This window comes from Nomascus leucogenys, chromosome 5, assembly GCF_006542625.1.
Source record: "Nomascus leucogenys isolate Asia chromosome 5, Asia_NLE_v1, whole genome shotgun sequence".
In the NCBI taxonomy this organism is placed as follows: Eukaryota; Metazoa; Chordata; class Mammalia; order Primates; family Hylobatidae; genus Nomascus; species Nomascus leucogenys.
The window spans coordinates 44,327,666-44,350,860 of NC_044385.1; the positions used below are offsets into that span (position 1 = coordinate 44,327,666).

Genomic DNA, 23,195 nt, shown 5'->3' on the forward strand with positions numbered 1-23,195 from the left:
TTTGGGAGGCCGAGGCAGGTGGGTCACCTGAGGTCGGGAGTGAGAGACCAGCTTGACCAACGTGGAGAAACCCGATCTCTACTAAAAATACAAAAGTAGCTGGGTACGGTGGCACATGCCTGTAATCCCAGCTACTCAGGAGGCTGAGGCAGGAGAATCGCTTGAACCTGGCAGGCAGAAGTTGCGGTGAGCCAAGATCACGCCATTGCACTTCAGCCTGGGCAACAAGAGCAAAACTCTGTCCCCCCACCGCCCCCGCAAAAAGAGAGAGAGAAAGGGAAAGACATACGAAAGCTAATTAATACCAAAGACTTAGTGTTTGCCATGTGAATATGAGTCAGATACATTATTTAAAAGATCAACAGGTAAGCTAAAAGATGTTACCTATCCAGGTGCTAGTGGGCGAGTATCTCTAACAAACAGAATCTAAACCAGCTGATATACTGCTAGAACAGGGGTCAATGTTAAGAAGAACGTGAGTAGCCATGAAACAAAGAACAAGTCCACCGGGGGCCAAACAAACGTGGAGACTGATTTGCTTGTTACTCCCAGGACTGAGACAGCACCTGACCCCGGGTCATCGCTGACGCATGGAGTGGCTTCAGAACAGTAGAAAATTGTTAAGTTTGGGATTTATCCTCAACAAATGTTATTTTTCTTTTAGATTAATGTAATAGAAGAACTGTCATTTTTCAATTTAGCTTATGAAAAAATAAAGAGGAAGTGCCCAAAGTGAAGGCCACAGAAAAAAGAGAAAGCAGCAGTTGAGCAGTATCGACTCGACCCCTGCATCACTGAGGAGTGAGCTGTGATCTGCTCTAGACTCTGGTCAAGCGCAAGGAGAAACAAGCAGCAACCTAATGAGAAGACGCACGCCGCCTATCACAAACAATGCAACTACGCTACGAAATCCCTTCTTCAAAATGAGACTGTCTTCATTTATGACCATCCTAATAGTCCACTGGTGAAAAAAAAACTACTGGATGTCATAGATGGACAGAACTTAAATATTCCTTCACAGAGACTTAATCTCAAACGATATTTTTAAGTAAATGCAGTTTTCTTGAGATATTTAATAGTTAGTTGATCAATTCTCACATTAGAATTAACAGCTCTGTAGTGAACTACTGTAACACGTTCAGAGTTCAGGCTTGGGATGGTAGTAGCTGCTTATAGAACTATACTGAGAAGGATTTTTAAGATGGGTCCAAAACAAAAGGAAAAAAAATGCAGTGATAGATGACAATGTCCACCATGGGCAAAGAGGGGATGGAGAAGGCCTGGGGGTCACTAATTTTATTGGCATCCTCAGCTCAGAAATTTCACCCAAGCACAAATTTCTGAGATTAGCAGTCAACATCCAAAATCAAGACACAATTATAATTATGCTACGTGTATGTAGTAAACATTCTAAATAAGATCTGGGTTTCATAGAGAGCAAAGGTCAGCCAAACCCTGGCAGTAATTAAGCTGAAACGTGTAAGAACATGTAGAAACACCACCATCCTCACAATCAATTCTTCAGCCAGTGGAAAGCTTTACCTGATGTCCTTGGGCAGTTCTGGCAACTGCATCTTCTTCATCATGGCATAGTGTGAGATGGCCAGGACAGCCATCCCCAGACACTCGTTCTCAATATCATGCCCATCCTGCTCAGTCTTGGGGTCGCGAATAGGAGCCAGGCATTTCACCAAATCATACTGTCCCTAGGAGCAAAGGGGAGAAACCATGAGAGTCCACCCGTTTTTGATCTTGAGAGGAAGGCTCACTGCACAGGGAGGTGCCGCCTAGAAATGCAGCACAGCAACGAGACGAATCAGATCGACAGTTTCTCTAGCATCAGAGCTCTTTTCAACACAGTTGGGTGTGAAGGCGCTCAGGAGATGTTCTCCCACGCTCATTCATTTAACAAACATTGACTGAGCACTATGCCAGGCGCTGGGGAACAGTACAGACATATGAAGTCCCTTCGCCATAGAAGTGATGCTGACAAACACTGTGTACTAGGCCTGGACTGTGCCAGAGCAAGGGAAGGTGATACTGGGCTGAGGTCTGATCATGCATTAATTCCACAAACGTGCTTAGATGGCCTTGTCTAGGAGCCGGGTGTACAGAGTTGATGGGGCTCTCCCTCCATTCTGGTGTAGCTCTAGAGAAAGGGGAACATTCCGCAGTGCATCATCACCAAATGTACATTTTCCCACATGTGCCGTTCGAGTTTCCCATGGTGAAATGTATCACCAAAACATACCCCCTCACTGATGGAGGTGCACAGCATTCTAAGAACTAATGGGAACTTTAAACACAAAAACTAAAACGGGGCTAACCAGCAGTGCCCAGCCTGGCTTTGTACAGAGTGAAAACGATAATTCCAGTGCCGGCTCCCACTGATTAGACCCAGCCTCAGTGCTGCCACACAGTGCTTGGTTCCTTTATTTAGTCCTCATAACACCTTACAAGGTGGATGTTAACATCATCATCTCCAACAGATGAGGAATCTAAGGCACAAAACGGTAAATAATCCCTATTCAGTCACTCCTTCATTTGGTAATTACTGAGAACTAATTATGGGCTAGATGTTATTCTAGGTGCTAGGGATACAGCAATAAACTAAACCACGTTCCTGATCTCCTGGAGATTCTACTCCAAGGAGAAAGAAAAGAATAAATGAATAAGAGTATCTAACGTCAGGTAGTTACAAAACCCCAAGTCAAGTAGAAGAACTGAGTACCCTGGGGGCCCAGGGCTTAGCAAGTGGTAGGCTGGGATTAAATCTAGACCTGACCAGGACCACTGTTCAATGCTGTGCTACAGCCACACTCGGTCTTCATCAACTGACTTAAAGTACACAGAACTCTAAAGTGTGAACTCTTTAGCCTTTCTCCAGCTTGGGGCAGGGCAGGCACAAAGCCTGGGAGAAGTGTTCCTGCATACGTGAGATGCTCTCCTTCCCTGAAGAACTTCAGATTAGTGATTTTTGGATGGAGGGCTCCCACTGCTCCCGTTTCTCTTCTTTTCACCATGGGATATCTTGTTTCTCTCAGGTGAGGAAAGGTCACTGACATTCCAAAAACTTCTGAGGAACAATGATCTATGCCAGTTACGTGTGAAGAGCAAAGCAAAATCTGAAACTGTCCTGTTGGGCTGTGGTTTTTTTGTAAACATTCACTGTACAGCTACCTCAAGTCACTTATTCCTGAGCCTCCAAAAGGTCAATCTAATGCCATGCTTATTCTTCAAATATGGCACACTCTTCCTTTACACCTCTGCTCCCGGGAAAGGTAAAGAATAAATCTCAGCGATGGATACACAAAACTGGGAAGCTGAATCCAAAAAGACCAATCTGAAAATGGCCAGTTCATTTTCTTTTTTTCCACACAGTATCTGCCTGGGGCTGTGCACCGTCCCCTTTGTCTGTTGTCTCTATGGCAGTTCTAAGGCATAGATGGAATGGAGATTATGGACAATTAGTAACTAAAGCCCTACAATGGGACGTAACTCTGACACAGATACAATGATACGTGTGTGATCTCACATATGATGGTATACTCTAAGGAAATTATAAACAGAACATGTACAGGAACATCTACGTATGCAGTTGTTCACAACAGACTATGAAGTAATAGCATAATAGGGAAAACGAGAAAAACAGAAAATGTCCAGGAACGGGTGACTAAGTTAAATAAATGGTAGCTTTTCCTCTGGACTCCAGCCTCATTACTCAATTTCCTACTTGAAATCTCCATTTGCATGCTTCACAGGCATCTCCGAAAAAGGACTCCTGATTTCTGCCCCTTCCCCACCCTCTTCCCCCAAAACCTTCCCTGTGTGGGGAATGACTCCATCATCCATCCGATATCACCCAAAACAGAAACCCAGCCATCATCTGATTCCTCAGATTCTCTCAGCTTCCACATCCAACTCAACAGCAAATCTTATCAATTCTATCTTCGAGATGAACGGCAGATCTACTCATTTTTCTCCACTGCCACTGTTGCTACACTAGGCCAAACCAGCATTTTCTCTCCCAGGATCATTGCTGCGGACTCTCAGCTTGTATGTTTGGAGTGTACTCTTGGACCCAGCACAATCTACTTTCCACATATAACAAGAATCATCATTGACTTGAAACATACATAAAATGAAGCCTTCCAAATGGCTTCCCACCACACTCAGGGTTAAAGCATAACCCCTTGCCAGCTCCTACAAGGCTCTGTGTATGCGATCTGCCCCCACCTGACTCTCCAGCCTCGTTCCCCATCACCCTCCTCTGGTCTGCAGCCACATGGCCTCTCCTCGCAGCTCTACTGGCCCTCAGGGCCTTCCCCCATTCTGTTCTCTCTACATCAGATCTTTTCAACTGAGGCTGAGGGGAGAGTCGGCAATATTGAAGACATTTTTGGTCATCATCGCTAAGGAGAGAGTGCTACTGGCATCTACTGGGTGGAGGGCAGGGATGCTGGTAAATACCCTACAACGCACAGGGCAGGCCATCACAGCAAAGAATCATCCAGCCCAAAAGTTCAGTAGTGCTGCTGCTGAGACACTCTACATGGAAGAAACACTCCCCCACCCCTCTCTTAGAATTGCAGATTCCTTTTTATTCTTCAGGATTCATTATACATGTTACCTCCTTAGAGAGACCTTCTCTGATCATATGATTTAAATTAGGTCTTCCCATTGAAACCCCCCTGTCCATATTCTCTATCGCAAGCTTCTGCTTTCACAGTAGTTTCCATAATTCCTTACGTATTATCTATGTATCATTTTATTTGCTTGTTTTCTAACTTGATGTACATCTGATGCATGCAGAGGCCATGTCTGTCTTGTTCACTCCAGCATCTCCAGCACCTTAGCAGGTACAAGTGCCTGAGGCAAATAGTACACAAACACCCAGTCAATATTTGCTGAATAAATGAATTGTTACAAAGTCATTAAAACAACGAAGATCAGTATTTTAATTGACATTTGAAGAACAAACAATTAAAAAAATCAGATGAGTAAAAAACCAGTTTATAAAACAAAATGAACCATAAAATATTTTCAAAATTTATACAGTATCTAAATTTTCGTGTTAAAATCAGGAAGCATACTACCAAAAATCTTAGCAATCTCAGAGTAAATGTAATTTCAGGTGATTCTAATTTCTCTTTTGGTTTTTTTCTAGCGTCTAATCTTTCTACCCTACCACCAGTGACAGAGTGGCCATCTCCTTCCTCCCCAAACATTACTGTGACTGCTGAGAAGTGTCTTCTTCAGCCCCATTGAATTACATCTTCTATCAAGTAGAGCTTCCCTCTGACCTCTGCACATAAGGCTATTAATACAGATGAAAAATAAAATGGTAGGAGGTGGGGGTAAAAGAAAGGAATAGGAAAGAAACGAAGCCCGAAAGCCCACAAGCTGGATAACCAGCCCCTTGGAATGCTGAAATGCTGCCTTTTTTCTCCCCACTTGGGGCAAGTCCAGGTGTGGCAAGAACTTACCCAGAACAGGCCTTAAAGCACTCTAGCACCACCAAGTTCAGCTGCACCAGGGGGTCTGAGCTCTACAATGCCTCTCCCACCCCACAGACTCCAGCTTCTCCTGGGCCCAAACTTCCTACCTGAGCAAACAGATACTCCAGTGAGCTGGCATCAAGGAGAGGGGTTGCATCTGGAACCTTTTTTTTCTCATAGCCATTTTTCTGCTTCTTTGGAGAATGACGCCACACTGACTGCTCATTGTCGTTGGTTCCATGCCAATTGGTGAAATAGAACCTGGAAGGCAGGAAAATGAATGCCAATTGTGGCAAAGGGGACCTAGATGTGGGCAGGGTGTCCTGGCTCACCAACAGTGGTCAGTGCCAGAGGCTGAAGTGCCCTGAGAAGCAGGCAGACGACCCTGCCCCTTGCAGCCCCTCACCATCTTTCCTTCTTACTAGCACTGTGTGAGAAGTGTCCCATCAGCACCTCCTCTATGACTCAGGGAGCTAAAGTGACTTCCCAAAGATCACAAAGACAGCTCCTCTGACTTCTCACTATGCTTCCAGAATAGGGAAACACCTGCTGACTGGAACTCCATGCTGACCACAGCTCCCTGCACGCTTACCATCAGCCACACTGCTAAGCCTCGAATCCAAGACTCGAATCCAAGACTGATTTGATTGACATTTTAACGTTCCTGCAATTTAGTTTCATCACGCAATCAAGATACACAGCTTATGTGGCAGTGTTTCCTACTTCCCAGATTGCTGCTATTAAACTGATGGTGTATCTTACATGCTGAATAGGATTTTAAAAGACAGCTACCCAAACACCACCACAAGCGTCATGAAACGAGTTAACAAGCACTTTATATATATTATGTTATTTAATCTTCACAGCAACTCTACAAAGTAGGTTTCATTCATTTTACAGATGAGGAAAACTGAGATTCCAAGAGGCTAGGTAACCTAAAACTACAAAAGCCTGTTCTCTTGACTACTACAGTTGACCCTTGAACAACATGGGTTTGAACCACAGAAGTCCATTCATACACAGATTTTTTTTCCAGTAAGTATATTGAAAAATTTTTTGGAGATTTGCAACAGTTTGAAAAAACTGATGAACTGTGTAGCACAGAAATATTTTTTTTAATTTCAGAAAAAGGTACATCACGAATACATAAGATATATACAGGTTACCAGTCTATTTATGTGTTAATTGTTTATGTTATTGGTAAGGCTTCCAGTCAACAGTGGGCTATTATTAGTAGCTATGCTTTGGAGGGTCAAAGTTATATATGGATTGTCAATTGCACAGGGGGTTGGTGCCCCTAACCCTACCTTGCATATGTAACTTCCTCTGTCACCTGTAAGAAAAACACAGTGAGTTCTGGAATGTGTGGAAGTGACTAAGAGAAGTGACTGAGCCAAGCCAGCCCAGGCCATCTGTAGGCTACAGACTCAGCTGGTACCTAGGTCTCTTTCCCTTGACTTGCCCATGAACTAATGAGAAAAGAACCATGTCATGGAGAAGCAATAAATACAACTCCCTCTTTCCCTGCAAAAAGCTGCTGCTACACTTCGACATCTGTCACTGTGCTATGTTTGCAGAGCCTAAGACAAGCCAGGCCCTGAGTTAGGGCCTGGGATGCGGAGGGCTCTCAGGCATGTTTCTCGCACTCTGTGAATTCCTGTCTCTGGGAGCAATCAGTCAGGTCCAGCAGCAACTATCCAGCAACATACAATGGGGCACGTATCATAAGCAGGACTACACTGTTGACTTTCATAGGCCCTAAACACTTTTCCCTTCCTCCATAAAAAATATTACACGTTATATTTCTCAACTATGTGTTCTGATTTTAAGTGAAATTATACATTTTATGGTCCCCTAACAAGTGTGTGCTCTAGGCACTGTGCTTAAAGGATAAGTTGTCCTTGGACATATGACAGTCTCTGGCGAGGTGCCAAGGAGAGAGACAGGTTGCCCTCCATTGCCAGGGGAGGTGGCAAGAGGGGAAAAAGCACCAAGGAAGGGAAGCTGGAACAGAATAATTAAATGCCAGGCTATAGAGCCTGGACCATACAAAGCAGGCAGAGCAAAGAACGAAAGCCAAGCACATATGAGGCACGCTCTCCCGGGAGGGAAGCCCCCATGGAAGATAGAAACGGAAGCAGCAGAGAGAAGCAGATGCCTGTGGCATTATTTGAGCAATGCCGTGAGCTGTGCGCGGAAGCAAAGGCTGCAGCTGTCCTGCTCACCACTGAATTCCAGTGCCTGGTCCCTAACAGCTACTGAACACATGCTTGATAGATAAACAAAAGATGAATAAACTCAGGGAGTAGCAATTAACATGAAAAGGATAAACAAAGAAGTTACTTTAAAGGTAAAAACCAACATTTTTATAATCTTCAATGATTCTATACAGCCCATCTTCCCTGTGATTTATGAAAGTGACTGAGAATTTGACTATGGGCTTTGGTGTCTCTCTCACACACAGAAAGAATCACACATCTACAGAGCCACGGGCAGCACGAGCCACGTCAGGCCCCTGAAGCTGCTGGACCATTCCCTTACCCTCCGCTGGTGACAGTGGAAAGCTACGGCTATCAGCTGGCAGGGAGGCTGCCACTCATGCTGTACCCAGGCCTGGCACTGCTCTTCAAGGGTAGAACAGAACACATGCCCAGGAGAACTTAGCCATGATCCTCTCCCTGGGACAAGCAGGAAGGAAGGAGTGAACCAGCTACAGAGGTTCAAAGAGGGGTTCTGACAGAATGGCCAACAGGAGGGGTAAATGCTGTTTGATGGCAGAGGAAGGCAGTGATAAGAGAATGTGAAGTAGGTACAATATGGAAAGTTTCCCGAGATAAGGAAAGAAAAGGGTCCCGAGGATGGAGGGTGTTGTCCAAGAGAGAAGAATCTCTGGTGAGGTGCCAAGGGGAGAGACAGCTCACCCTCCACTGCCAGGGGAGGTGGCAGGAGGGGAAAAGGCAGATGTTCCCTGAGCCAGCAGAGCCATGGCCTTCTTCTTCCACATCCTACTGAGTCTCTCTGAGAAACAGGCCTCGGACCTGGTAGAGATGAGGGCCCAACAAAATCCCTCTGGGCAGAACGCAATCTTCAATCTGGTCTGAACAAGGATATTCTTCCAGGCTGCTGAGAGCCCTGTGGGACCATCTTTGTCTTGGAAGCCTTTAGGTCAGATACTCAGACAGCACTAGGCTGAGGAGACCAAACATAATGTGTAGCTTCTCCACTGGAACAAAGGCTAAAGGTAAACAGAAGATCAGGGAGCCTAAAATAAGGCCAGCAGCTTCCTCCTTAATAAGATGTCAGAAATATTAAAAAAACTTTAAATCCGTGACTACCAGAATCAGTACCCTCCTTATCACCCATAAGACCAAGCTTCAAGACACACTGAAGACATTCCACACACCTTTTTAAAATTAATTATCAAGGTGCTCATCAAACCTAGTACACAAAAATTCCAGATACTATAGCATGCCAATGGAAAAAAAATTAAAAATGACATTAATAAATGATAGAATGATACCTGCCTATATTCCTTTTCAAAATGACGTGGAAGAACAAAGCAGGAAGAAAGGAGAAAGAAAAAAAAGATAAATAGACATCAATCAGAGCTACACATTGCAAGTTTTTGAGAAAATTATTTACAGATAACTGCATATTTTAAATTTATATGCAGATATTATACACAACAAATTCTCTTTAGGCTTCTACAAAATGTTTTAATGGACAGTGAAATTCAACTGTTTAAAAAAGCAAGAAAATATTTTTTGAAAAGGAATATGGAATATGGTTGTCTTATGCTAAGATATATTATAAAACAACAACTATCAAAAGCATTATCTAAAAACAGAAAACGATAATTGAAATACAAGAATATTTCCTAAAGTAGAGCTGGTATTCCACTGAAATAATCACCAATATTTATTTTCATTTACACCTCCTTTAGTGGTGAGAATATGAGGTTTCAAAATTTTTGTAGTTTGTCATCAGGTAAATGTTTTAGCTTAGGGTGGTATTTTTTTTTTTCCAAGTTCAAAGAGCCTGTGGTAACAAAGCAATATCCTGTTGAAGCACAGTATCGGGTACAGAGTCAAGGTGCTAAAAGTGAAGCAACCCTGCACTTCCAGGCAGCTAATAGAAAGAGGGAACAGGCAAAGACAGCCTTTAATAGCCAGGCATTCAGACAACCCAGACTAGTGCCTCAAAGAGAATTATAAAGCTAATAAGACAATTCACTAGATGTAATTTTTGGGTTAACTCTCTTCCCTTTTCTAGGTATTACTTTTTCCACTGAAAAAAATGAAAGAGTTGAATTCGGTAACTTAGGTCTTTCCCAAGTCCTAAAAGCTACCATTCTAGACTCTGAGCTGAGTACAGAAACCTAGAGGGAAAGAATTAGAACCCAGGGACATACCCCTTCCAGACTTCAAACTGCAACAACCCATTTCAATGCTGATCACACAGCCAATCCCCAGGCCACAAAAAGCAAGATTACATGTGGAAAAACAAAGCCAATAGCCAGAAGGTTCAGCTGGGACCTGAAATCTCCACGGCACACAGCTTTCCTCTCCAGGTGAGACTTTGGTTAAGCATAGAAAGAAGAGGAAAAAGTCAGCCCTAGGATGATTATCAAAGAAAGTTAGATCTGGTTCAGTGTCCACTGACAAAAACATGCCAGTCATTGTGTAATGGTGACAGGTCCATCAAATTCTCCCAAAAATAGTAGCTATGATACTGTGAAGAGTCTCTGAGATTTCAGACGGCTTTTCTAGCAAATCCTGTATTCTATTAGCATCTGAGCTAATCTACTGATTTAATACCTATGTAAGTTAACCTGCTTTTCAAAAAGGATCCACCCTATTTATAATCTCCACTGCTAAATACACATTAACTTCTGCTTAGCAAGTATGTAACTAACATATTTTCCATTCTAGTTACTGAACAAATATGTTGACAAACTCAGGAGACTGCGGCTATTGAAGTACTGACTGTCTGTGTCACCTGTGACATTTCACAAAGTCTGCAATATGGGAGAAACGGCAGGTGCCCATCAGAAGAAAAATTACAGCTCAAGGAGTAGTCAAAACATCCACTCCCAGAGAGCAAGGCCAACCTAGAATTTCTAGTTAACACTTCAGGCAATGTTTCTCAAGCTTTTTAGTTGCAACTTTTAGTAAGAAAAATATTTTATATCATGACCTTTATATATAGTGTATACATATATATATATCTCTCAAAAGTTTAAAAAATATATTCTTAGATTATATATATATGCTGATAGTATTGTCTCCTGTTTCTTTTTCTTAAATTCACTAAATTAAATTGAATTCATAACTGTGAATCCACTAAATTAAATTCATAACTATGATTACCCATTTGAAAAACTCTGCTGTAGGACACTAATTCTACTCAAAATATCCTCTGCATTACCAAGATTTCTTTTCTAAAATGTGGCAGAGGAAGGTGATCAAACTCATCTTGAATTGTATTCCAAATACTGAAGAAGTCCTTTCTCATATCAAGCAAATACAAAAGTTACCAATTACAAAAATGACTGCAATACTTCTTGGTAAGTGACTCAGGGCCCCAGGCTGACCACCGTCCCTCAGTGCAGAGGGAGCCAGGCAGGTACCAGGTCAGTACTTCCCATACCTCATCCGGTAGTGGAGCCGGAGGGACATCTTGTCATCAACGGTGATGGTGCGATTTGGAGCATACCAGAGCTTGGTGTTCTCGTCATACAGGGCAAAGAGGTTGTGACAAAGAGGAGAGATACCTGAGGAAAAGTAAAAAAACACACCAGAAAATTAAGGCAGATACATTTGGCCATCTGTTTCTAAACCCAATATATGCAAAGATAAGGAACTCTCTCATCCACAAAGAATCTGGGTCACTCATATCCTCTTAGGGCAAACAGACTTCCAACCAGGTTCGGTCAGGCTGTTTTGATCATAATCATCAAGAACTATGACTCCCCAGAAATGTGCAATGTAGCTCCTGGCAAACCAAATTTAGATCATTTAAAAATAAAACTCTGATGATATTTCTCATTACAGGTATCCGTGACAGAGTCTTATCAAATCCAGCTTTAAAAAAACCCCTATCTGAGAGGTTCACAGATCCTGCCTGATGTGCACTTTGCTAATCAGAAACACTCTGGGAGTTGGGGAAATCTTCCATCTGTTTCCTACAGAAAGCACTTAAACAATTCTAACACGCTTGTGATTACATATCAAACATGCAAACAAATTCCTGGCAGTAGTATGCAAAATGCATATTAGAATAAATAATAACCAAAGCGATTTTTGTCAGTGATTAAAATCTATTACCATTAATAATAAATATACTTCTTAAGTACTCTCTATGATTATCACAAATATTTTTTATTTAGTAGCCAACTAGCAAGAAGATATATGGCTTCACAAAGCTGGCCCAACAGTGCTCCCCTGCCTCTCCACTCCACCAGTTGCCTCCGTCAATAAGAGAATGATGGGAAAGACCAGGGAGATTATGAAGTCACTCACTTCTACGCCCATGATTAAAATTTTATGAACCTGTAACATAGGCAGGTTGGGGGGAGAATGACTGCCAATAATCAGCTATTACTGATATTTTCATAAGCAGCCAGGCCTCAAACTAAGATGAGGTAAACTTAAATGACAAAAAACCTGGGAGAATATGAGGTAATAGGCACTTGTTTCCCAAATCGGACATCTGCAGTGAGACTGACACTGACAGGGCCCCCTCCCTGGCCCAGCACACCCAGGCCGGGACTCTCTCCAACGCAGACACTGAGTTAAGAAGCTACAGATACCTTGGCAGCTATCTAGTGCTCTCCTGAACACCTCAACTTTTAGTAACACATGATTCTCAAGAAATGTGAACAGTTACCCTTCAGAAGTTACAGTCTTTCTTATTAAGCCGAGAATATGGAATTAAACTGTAAAGGGAAGTTTTCCTTGGGAACATAGGCAAATGGCTTTTGGATTCAGTATTATTAGGACAAATAATTCAAATATGCTACAGATTTTCATTCATAAAGTGGCTTTTGTGGACTGGGCTGGAAACCCAGCCTTTATGCAAATCCATATTTGAATGTGCACCAACACTTACATATCTGAAGTGCAACTTATTTTAATCATGGAACTGTCTGTAATTCTAACACAGGTCTGATTCTAACAGTATTACTACCCATAAACAGAAAGATGAAAGACATATCTCTTTACATAAAAGTATTGAGTAGTAAAACAATAATACTAACACTTACTGAGGGCTAAGTGTCAGGCATCAGGCTAACAGACTCTAAATTTATTATCTTGCCTGGGCGTGGTGGCTCAGGCCTATAATATTCTCAGCACTGTGGGAGGCCCAGGCGGGCAGATCGCTTGAAATCAGGAGTTCGAGACCAGCCTGGCCAACATGGTGAAGCCCTGTAGCCGGGCGTGGTGGTGTGCACCTGTAATCCCAGCTACTCCGGAGGCTGAGGCAGGAGAATCACTTGAACCTGGGAGGCGAAGGTAGCAGTGAGCCAAGATTGTGCCACTGCACTCCCGGGTGACAGAGAAAGACTCTGTCTCAAACAAACAAATAAATAAATAACTGAATTATTTTTTGGCTGAGTGTGGTGGCTCACACCTGTAATCCCAAAACTTCGGGAGGCTAAAGCAGGAGGATCACTTGAGGTCAAGAGTTCGACACCAGCCTGGGCAACATATCAAGACCTCCATAAATAATAAAAATGAGCCAGGCATGGTGGCACATGCCTGTAATCATAGTTACTTGGGAGGCTAAGACTGGAGGACCTTTTGAGCCCAGGAGGTCACAGTTATAGTGAGCTATGATGGAACCACTGCACTCCAGTCTAGGGGACAGAGCAAGACCCCATCTCTAAAAAATATTAAAATTTTAAAATAAAAAAAATGTATTACCCTTTAATCCTCCTGATATCTAATGAGGTAAATACTGTTTTGACCATTTTGCAGATGAAGAATCTGTGGTCTTCTGAGATTTAGTATGATTCAAGGTTACTCATCTAGTAAAATGCAGAGCTGAGAATCAAACCAAGACACAGCTACTGAGGGGGTGAAGCAATGAGAACTAAAAGAACAAAACTTTACCCCACAGAGGTGAAAAACACGAAAGAAAACAATACTGCCCTCAAACATCACTTTCTGTAGTAACAGTGAGAGCTACAAGAACCTGTGGCATTCAGTATGTATTTCTGAAATTGATGAGTTTCTGCAACATTCTGTTGAGCCAGTTACAGAAGAGACACCACTCATTTTCTATAAGGTAGGCCGGAAACCGACACCCCAAACTGGCTGACCCTAAGCCCAGAGTTATAGGAGGTCCAGCGACTGTGTCCATCCTCAGACTCACAGGCTCTCTCCTCTCATCTCTTCCCCAGCAGCTCCTTGGTCCCTCATTAACGGCAGCCCAATGACTCTGCAAAAATGACCCTTGCTTACAAACTGCGTGAGGTTTATACCTGCTGTGCTGATGGCAAGAAGCCTGACGAAGAGAATAAACAATATAAACCAAGTCTCAAGGGGAAAGGGAGAAAACAAAAAAACAAAGCCTTAAAAAAATACTTTAGAAGCACTGATTTACATCCAGGTGTTCTGATAATTACAAACACACTTGAAGCTGCTGTCTGAAGATGGTTATTTGTACACGTTGCAGCCTAGTCAAAATAACTTCATAATATTACTGGATTTTTCCCACTAATAATCTATACACCTCAGCCCATTTTATTCTGTGTCAGGTTTAGTCAGTAAGAGCCTACTACGCTCTTCCCTATACCATGAGCCTCTCCCCTTTTCCTGAAACTCTGGTGTGTGAAGATTTTAGGCAGAAAGACAAATATCAGAAAGAAGGTAGGTTTTCTAAACAAGCTGTATTACTAACAAGATAAGCAATTCTTAAAATAACCATCCTATCCCCTCAGAGTTGTTCTGAGGGTTAAAGGTGGGATGAGTAAAGTAGGGATCAGGCTGTATGGCATCATAAATGGCTACTTCATCATCATAAAACGAGTTGATCGAAACTTTTTAAAACAGCTTTGAGATACAATTTACATATTATAAAATTCACCAATTTTTAAGTATACAATTCAACAGAGTCTAGTGTATTTACTGAGTTGTACAACCATCACCACAATCCAAGTGGATTAGATCTGTGATTTAACTTTTAATTTCTATGATTTAACTTGTCATTTAAAATTAGGCAAGCAAAAACTGCCAATGCCCTCAAGTTCAAAGGATGAAAGGGACTTTGGTTTCCCACCTTCTGAGGGCAACAGGCTAACTTTAAGACAACTCTCCCTTGAAAGCAGAAAAAAAAGCTTGTGTTGTTGAGAGCCTCGTCCTTTTCACAACTTGGGAACTTGACTAAGCCACAAAGCAACACTCAGCTTCTCACTTCAATTCAGCACCATGCATGGGCGGGCAGTCATGGCAGCAGAAGGAGGGGTCAAACTTTTTAGGAGAAGTTTCGAATAATTATTAAGATATTGAGATATGCTACTTGCTGAGCAGGGACTTAGTCCCAGGTGCTTTACGTAGCACCTCATCTAGTGCTGATATTATTCCAATTGTACAGATGTGGGGAAATGAGAACTGAGCCTGGATCCACAGAAGTCTAGCGTCATCCCCTGGTATCTTATAGTTCATTAGTGACAGAGCAGAAAGAAGCCACTCTGCAGATGAAGAAAGTGAAAAGCGAAACCCTCAGAATTAGAATCGCTGGCCTAAGGTCACGTGCAAGTGGCAGTGGCAGAGGCAGGGAGGAACCTCTGACTCCAGAGTCCACAACTCTTTCTGCTCAGCAGCGCTACAAGGGGCAGAGACCCCCCAGATCTTCTTCTGAACTAGTGTGCTGGTGAAACCCCCAGCCCTGGGCAGCTGCCAGTACTCACGGCATGCCTGTGCAGCCTTGATGCACAGTTCCTCTGCTGTGTACTCTCCACTGCCCAGCTGGAGGGGCTCCCTGTCCGACAGATAGAAGATCACTTCCACCCCTGGCTCAGGGGCCTCCAGGTTCACCTCAGTCTTCTTGGAGCTCCTCATTTTAGCACAGAAAGCCATGGCATTGCAGTCCTCTTTTATATTTAGATACTGTTGTGGAAGGAAAACAAGACTATGTGGTCACTCTATGTGCTCAAAGTTCTTATGGCAAAAGGGAGTGTTCTGAAGGTAAAAAAGCAGAAACATTTGGTGTTGGTATTGGATACGTACCTCTCCCCTGCCCCTTCCCTTCCTGGAAACCAAACATGTGAGATCTTATAACAGATGAAACCATGGAAAATAATTAATTATGCATACAAATTAATGAATTGTAATTTATTAATTATGCATTTTTGAAAATATGGTCAGACCATATTTTCAAAAATCAGAATAATTTTAGACATGGCCTGAATTTATTTTCTCCATTTGCACCCAAGTTGTAATTGAAAAATGTAGCCCATTCTGGAACAAACGATGTTAAAGTACTGATTATTAGTTACTAATTCTGCTGCTGTTTCTATTGGAATCACATAAGCTTTGAACAGACTTACGGCAAGAATCAGCGTCTTAATTTCATGTCCATCTCCCGTGAAAAAGCAAGCATGCATGGTGAGGGCATGAACCATATCTTATCTCCACATCCCCACCTGAGACACTGAAAACAAAATGATGACCAACTCATGTTCATAAGTCACATGGAAGGGCCATAACAATTAATGAATGGAGCCTGGTTCCTGTCACCCCAGGAGGAGCAGCAGGACCTTGACGCAGCAGCAGGAGGGCAGGAGGAAGCCTTTCTTTGGAACAGTTAGAAAACCCTGGTGAGAAGCTTGTAAGTAAGTAATTCACATAAGCACCCTCCAAAGGGAGAGCAACTAGAGCCAAAGAACCAACCTCAGCAACTTAGCCCTGGGCAAAGCCAGAAAGGAGGAAAGACGAGGGAAAGCCCTACATATTCTTTCTTCTTCTTGCCCAGTATCAATGGGCTACAAACTAATTTGCTGACCCCACACTCCTACTACTTTCTTCCTGTCTGGCAAGCCAATCTTTACTTAAACCCCTAAAGTAATTTCTCCGTAACACATATCAGATCCTCCGAGGGCTTCCCATTAATCTACAGAGCAATTCTGAGACTCTGAAACAGAGCCCCGCACCATCATCTGGCCAGCCAGCCTTCCTCGCCTTATCTTCTGTCACTCTGAGCTTCTTGCTTCATGCTTGAAACCCACAAGGCTGTCAGTGTTACCGTATCCTCCCCTACCCAGTGCTGTTTCTCACCCTCCTGCCTTCACTCACACTGATTCCTCTACAGGAATATCTTTCTACCTTATCCCTTGCATGGCAAACTTCACCTTTCTTTAGAATTCAGCTCAGATATCGCCTCCTGCAGAAAGCCATCTCTGAACCTCCATCCCATTCCCTAAGGCCCTCGCTTCTTGCTCCTAAACTTATCCCACTGCACTAGCCACAGGAAATTTAAGCATCTTACGCACATGCTGTGAGTTCCTTAAGAACTGAGTCATTTTTCTCTATATCCGTAAGAAGCACAGAGGCTTACACATAACGGGTGCTTGCAGAATGACCCAAGGAGGCTCCTCCAAACAAGAAAAGTCATACAGGGCAGACAGCAGTCACAGTTCTCTTCACCAAATTCATTTGCTTGGTCTATTAGCTCCCCTGGTGAGGAGAGATTCTGAAAAAAGGGACATTAACCAGATATGCCCCAATGCTACAAACGGAGAGGTATTCAATTTTAACTGTTCAATTTCCAAATAAATCTGAAGACCAGAATCTTCTGGAAACCAGCCTGAAACAGTTAGTTCATAATGAACCTTGAAATTCAGATCAACAAGCAATACCACTTGAAAACCCAGCACTGAACCCCTAACCCCATTCCACATTGAAAAATTGTGATGGAAAACAGAGTAGCTAAAAGCCTGCTTCATAATGTAAGATAAACCTTTGTCCTTGAGAGTCTTTATAGACGTGACAGGGGAAGAATCCAAAGACAGTGTTGTACCCTTTAACTCTAAGGAAATAAACAGGCAAATGCATGTAATTATATATTCACAGGATGTCACATTGTTTGAAATAAGAAAAAATCGGCCAGGCGCAGCGGCTCACGCCTGTAATCCCAGCATTTTGGGAGGCTGAGGTGGGCAGATCACGAGGTCAAGAGATCGAGACCAGCCTGACCAACATGGTGAAACCCCGTCTCTACTAAAAATAGAAAAATTAGCTGGGCATGGTGGCATGCACCTGTAATCTCACCTACTCAGGAGGCTGAGGCAGGAGAATTGCTTGAACCTGGGAAAGCGGAGGTTGCAGTGTGCCGAGATCGCACCACTGCACTCCAACCTGGTGACGGAGCAAGACTCCGTCTCAAAAAAAAAAAAAGAAATAAGAAAAAATCCAAATGACAATGTCCAGTAGGAGAGGACTCACTAAACAAAACAGGCAGGACTACTATGTGGCTGTCAAAAGGATAACACAAAGCCGTATGTGAATCAACACAGAAAGATGCATAGGACATTCTGCAAAATGAAAAAAGCATAATATGGATAGTATGATCATGCATATGCACAACATGTATAATATGATTATGCACATGCATACTAAAATCTGGAAGAACATACAATAAATCCTTAACAGTGGCGAACATCTGGGAGAGATTATAAGGGAAGTTTAACTTTTACTCTGTACCTCCTATACTTTTGTACTTGAGATTTTTTTTTAACCAGCATACTCAACATTGGGAATGAATAAATACATCAATTTTAAAAAATTAAAGGCAATAGCACCAATAGCCCTACAGCCTCAAGAACACGGTCTCATCAATTTTTTTAAAGCCAGATATTTTCCTTTTTTAAAAATATGCAAATCTACATACCTGCATTTATTCAGCTGTCCAGTGTTCCCCAAGAAGCAGACTGGATTTTCTTCTCTACTTTCCAAAGATACTTCAGAGAAGCGCTAAAGACAAAAATACATAAATAAATCAGTGGCAGAGGTAATTGCATCTGAAAATAAGAGGGCATTTTCATTAAGGACGCAGCCCAAACCATAAGCAGGCAAGAAAAAGCATTTGGGAGGAAGAAGGAAAAAAAACAAAACAAACAAACAAAAATGGCCTAGGACATCAAGAGGACAGAGAGACATCTTAGGGTGCAAACATCAAAGAGGATACTAACTTCACTGCATCAAGAAAGGAAGCCAGGGATTTTTGCTTCCTGACATGGAGTGTCCTGTCCAATGTAAATGAAGACTGTGTGCTTTTTCCATCAACAGCCCCTCTCCTGATTCTGTGAACAATAGTTTAGGACATCCAAAAACGTGCACTTTAATTTCTCATTCCTTCTAGAATTACCCTCCCCCAACCTTGTCTACACACACACACACACACACACACACACACACACAGCTTTGTATTATTTTAACAGCTTTCCTTATTGCTCCTCACAAATTCCTTAACAGTAGAATCAAATTATTTTTGCAAATAATAAGCTACCAACCTTGGTGATTCAAAATTGGTTCTCAAGTTAATAGTGATTATCACCTCAGTTTTCTGTCTGGCCACTCAACACATTTTATCAGAATCCAGTTTTAGGAAGAGCACAGCCCCAGGCATTACAGGGTAGCAGCGAAGGGGGAGAGGGAGATGGGTTACCTCTCAGGCCATGAGGCCATCATCCCCACAGGGCCTTACTTACAATAGAAGGTTGGAGACAGCACAAATGGAAACACAAAAGCAACCTAAAATCGATAGTGTGAGTGCGTCAGGATGTTGTTAGCTCTGGTGACTAACACTGGCAAGGGCTGGCTTGGGAAGGCTTTCTGCAGTGGCTAAGACTTAAGTAAAAGTAATGATGGAAAGCCTGGCAGGGGAGACAAGTATGAATTTGATTGTGATGACTTTGATTTGGCTATTTTGGTATGGCCAATTTTAACAAGATTAAAATCATTGCACAAAAGTTTTTTAAAAATTAATATAATCAATTGTTTTAATTATGTGAATAAACACCCTGCCCTGCCTCAGAACAGCAATTAGAAACTAGCTACATGCTAATGCCTTGCTTCTGCTCAGAAGCAGGACTTCAGATGCTACACTTCAGAGATTCACTCTTCCAACAAGTATTTTCAAACAGCTCTGCAGAAACTAAGCTAATTCAAAGGACAAGAGCAATACGGTCCCTGCCTACATGGAGCTTACAGTCAATAGAAAGAATGGAATCAAACTAAGATGTACAGAAAGAGGTCATTACAAAGAGCTAAAATGCTATGAAGGAAAAGTAGAGAACATAAAATAGAGGGAATGTGATCTGGTCTGGGGCTCAGGAGGGAAGGGACATTGAGTTATGATGCAATGGATGTCCAGGGAGGTGGGGCATGAAGCCAACAGGGAGATAGCAGTCTCAGCAAAAGGATCAGCATGGGTGGGGAAAAGGTCCTATAGCAGAAAGGAGCTAGGCTTGTCTCTCCCGTTGCTTGAACAGGAAAACCTCACAATACTCCTTTTTACACTTGGGCACCCAACAGCACTTGCCAGTCCATAGGCAGTGCTTGCTAACTGCATGTCTGGAGCCTGTCTACCCCAGGTTTCCCCACAGCACACCGTTACCAGCTGCCAAGGATCAGTGAAAACTGACCAGAGGGGAGTACTGAAAAGCATGCCTCAAACCCGGAAAGGATCACAACTCAGAGCTTTAGGACAGGAAGAGACCTGTAAGTTCCACCAGGCCCAGGATCCATTCAGAAGGGCTACCATATAAACCTTTTTAGAACTTACGAAGGTGTTTTTCTGTTGTTGTTGTTGTTGTTTTTTGTTTGAGCCTAAGTCTCACTCTGTCACCAGGCTGGAGGGCAGTGGCATGATCTCGGCTCACTGCAACCTCTGCCTCTCAGGTTCAAGTGATTCTCATGCCTCAGCCTCCCGAGTAGCCGGGACTACAAGCATGCACCACTACGTCCAGCTAATTTTTGTATTTTTAGTAGAGATGGGGTTTCACCATGTTGGCCAGGATGGTCTCGATCTCTTGACCTCGTGATCCGCCCACCTCAGCCTCCCAAAGTGCTGGGATTACACGCGTGAGCCACTGCATCTGGCCAGAACTTAAAAAGTTTTTTAATATGCACCATCAGACCATGTGTTACTTCAACTTAGGAGTCATGGAACTTCTCTTAGCCTCATGTAAGATTCAAGGATCCGACTAAAATCACTAAGATTCTTCTAGAACTAGAATTCTACAAAAACCAATTATCAAGGAGAGTTTGGTTTTCCAATCATTCTGTCTCTTCTGCAAGCAATACTACATTGCAATCACATTATACCTAATCTTCAAACTGACCTCCAGTATTATTGAACAGGACAGTAAAATGGTATAGATTTGTGATGCTTAGCCTAGAGATTAAACTCTTTGAGAAAACAAGAGCAGCAACAGAATTTCAAGACAATATGCATTAACTATGATGCTTTTGAATGCCGATTCAATAACAACAAAATCTCTACTCTCAGGGAATTGCCATTCTGATGATAAAAATAGAAAACACCCACAAAGCACTTAGAAGACATGGGAGGCACTGTTCTAAGCACTTTAAACCTAAGGCTGCTGATCCACTTTATATGAAATGACAACTGTCCTCATTCAGGATGACAAGTGGTTTTTGTGTGTGTGTGCTACAGCATTTGTGTAATGGCTTCATCCAAATAATATTTCTTCTAAAATAAACCAGACAATGTGATCTAGCTGATTATTTTTAGAGCAGGTAGAAAAGGAGCAAGATCAGTTTATATTAATAAACACTTTGGATAATTCCAAGAAATAAATTCAAGTTTCTTGCTGCAATATACAAAAGGAAAAATCATCAATGCTACAAAGATTCACCAGGAGCAATCACAAAATACCCTTTAAAAAGAACATGATTCACTGGGTTCAATTCCCAACTCAAATGAATATAAAGACGTTTAGAAAACAGGAAGGACCAGGATGAGTAATCAGAAGGTTTTTGATGATAGCAGTGAATTCTTCCACCCTAATTTATTTATAAAATTGTCAAGGATTTGAAAGAAAATACCTTTCTTTTGGTGACAGAGGATTACTTTTGTAGCTCAAGTTTGTAGGTGCTGTTTTACATGAAAAAAAAAATCAGGGAAATTTTGTGGGTTACTCAAATTGCTTTAGTTTACCACAGTCTTATGAAAAAAGACAAGTATATCTGACACATTCTCAACGAGGGAAAAAATAAAAGAAACAAGACACAATTCTGTGGGTGGGAACAAAGCCTCACTGCAATAGATAAAATGTCACAAATTTTTCCAAGATGCAAAATTCCGGAAATCTGTCTGAAAAAATTGGAACTCTCTTAAATTTTTAAGGGCATCTTTTGAAAGACTGGTATCTGTGCAAGGGAAGAACATACATTTTGGCTAGTGGACAAAGAAATAAAAATAGACTATTTTAATGTTCATAAATATGATCATGAGAATGAGGCCGCTTTGGCCAAGGGCCACTGCCAGATTTTTTCCGTTAAAAACAGACTGGTTGACAGTGAAACTCAATGACAAGAATTAGAATACTATGGATATCTGATTATTTTCACCAAAGAAACCATCACACCTACAATGAATTACTTTGTGTTTGCCTTAAAGGAATCAAACCTTTTGATTTCTGAAGTAGAAAATGCAAATAAAATGTTTATGAATTAAGGTATGAACTCAGAAAAATTGAAAGAAAAATATGTAATTTAGAAAATGCCCTGAAATCAGCTTCTTAATATTTTACGAAATTTTAAGACTAAAAATCTTAAGCCGTAATAAACTATTTCAGCAGGCACCAGTCTTAACGTTGGTAAGGAAACCTAACACAACAATGAAAACTACAGGAAGTTTAGTGCTTTATCCTCAGCACAAATTAGGTAATCAAGAAGTATGTTCAGTAACAGCTGTAAATGAAAGATGAAGGTACAAAGTAAGCAACATTATGCAATGAAAAAAAGCGCAGTAATCCAAGGTGTGCAGGTTCCCACTGACTCTATACTAGCAAGTGTGACCATGAGCAAGTCATTTTCATCTGAGCCAGTTTCCCTACCCATTAACCTAAGAGGAAACATCCTGCCTAGATGGTTGGTGAAACGATTAAAAATATCTTTCAATGAGAAGTTGAGGCAGGAGGACTGCTTAAGCCCCAGGAGTTTGATTCCAGCCTGGGCAATATGGCAAGACATTGTCTCTTTTTAAAAACAAACAAACAAACAAAACTTACAAAAACTCTCCATCAAGTACCTACAATGCCCTTTTTGCAAGAGGCTATAGATGTCTAAGTGTACAAAAAGGTACTGACGCAATATAAAATAGTCTTTATGGCAGAGGACTAAAGTGGGCTATGAATCTGCTTCGAAGAGCAAAGTCTAAATAGGGATTCTGAGCAAAAGCCTAGTTACAAATCAAAGCCCCATTTCATAAAGCTCAGATGACACAGCAAAGCAGTTAAGAGCACGGGCTGGAGTCATTGCAACCTGGGTTTGAATTCTGACGTCTCCACCGACTAGCTGTTGTAATCTTAGGCAAGTTAGTTAATATCCCTAACCCTCAATGTTCTTGGTGTAAGTGGGGAGATAAAAATAGCATTTACCTCACTGGGCTATTAAGAGTTAAGTCAGTCAATGCATGTAAAATGCCTAACAGAGTTTAGCATGCAGT

General features: G+C 42.0%; 1 protein-coding gene across 3 annotated transcripts in view; it reads right to left on the reverse strand.

The window, feature by feature from the left end:
* JAK1 (Janus kinase 1) overlaps window positions 1-23,195 on the reverse strand; it is a 245,296-nt gene that overhangs the window by 35,471 nt on the left and 186,630 nt on the right. For all 3 annotated transcript variants that reach the window (XM_030812953.1, XM_030812952.1, XM_030812954.1), the window contains exons 2-6: window positions 18,390-18,472; window positions 15,412-15,610; window positions 11,148-11,271; window positions 5,606-5,759; window positions 1,543-1,706 (exon numbers count right to left, since the gene is read on the reverse strand). In XM_030812953.1, the coding sequence (XP_030668813.1) occupies window positions 1,543-1,706; window positions 5,606-5,759; window positions 11,148-11,271; window positions 15,412-15,610; window positions 18,390-18,395 (647 nt within the window). In that variant the 5' untranslated portion in view covers window positions 18,396-18,472. The remainder of the gene's footprint in view (window positions 1-1,542; window positions 1,707-5,605; window positions 5,760-11,147; window positions 11,272-15,411; window positions 15,611-18,389; window positions 18,473-23,195) is intronic.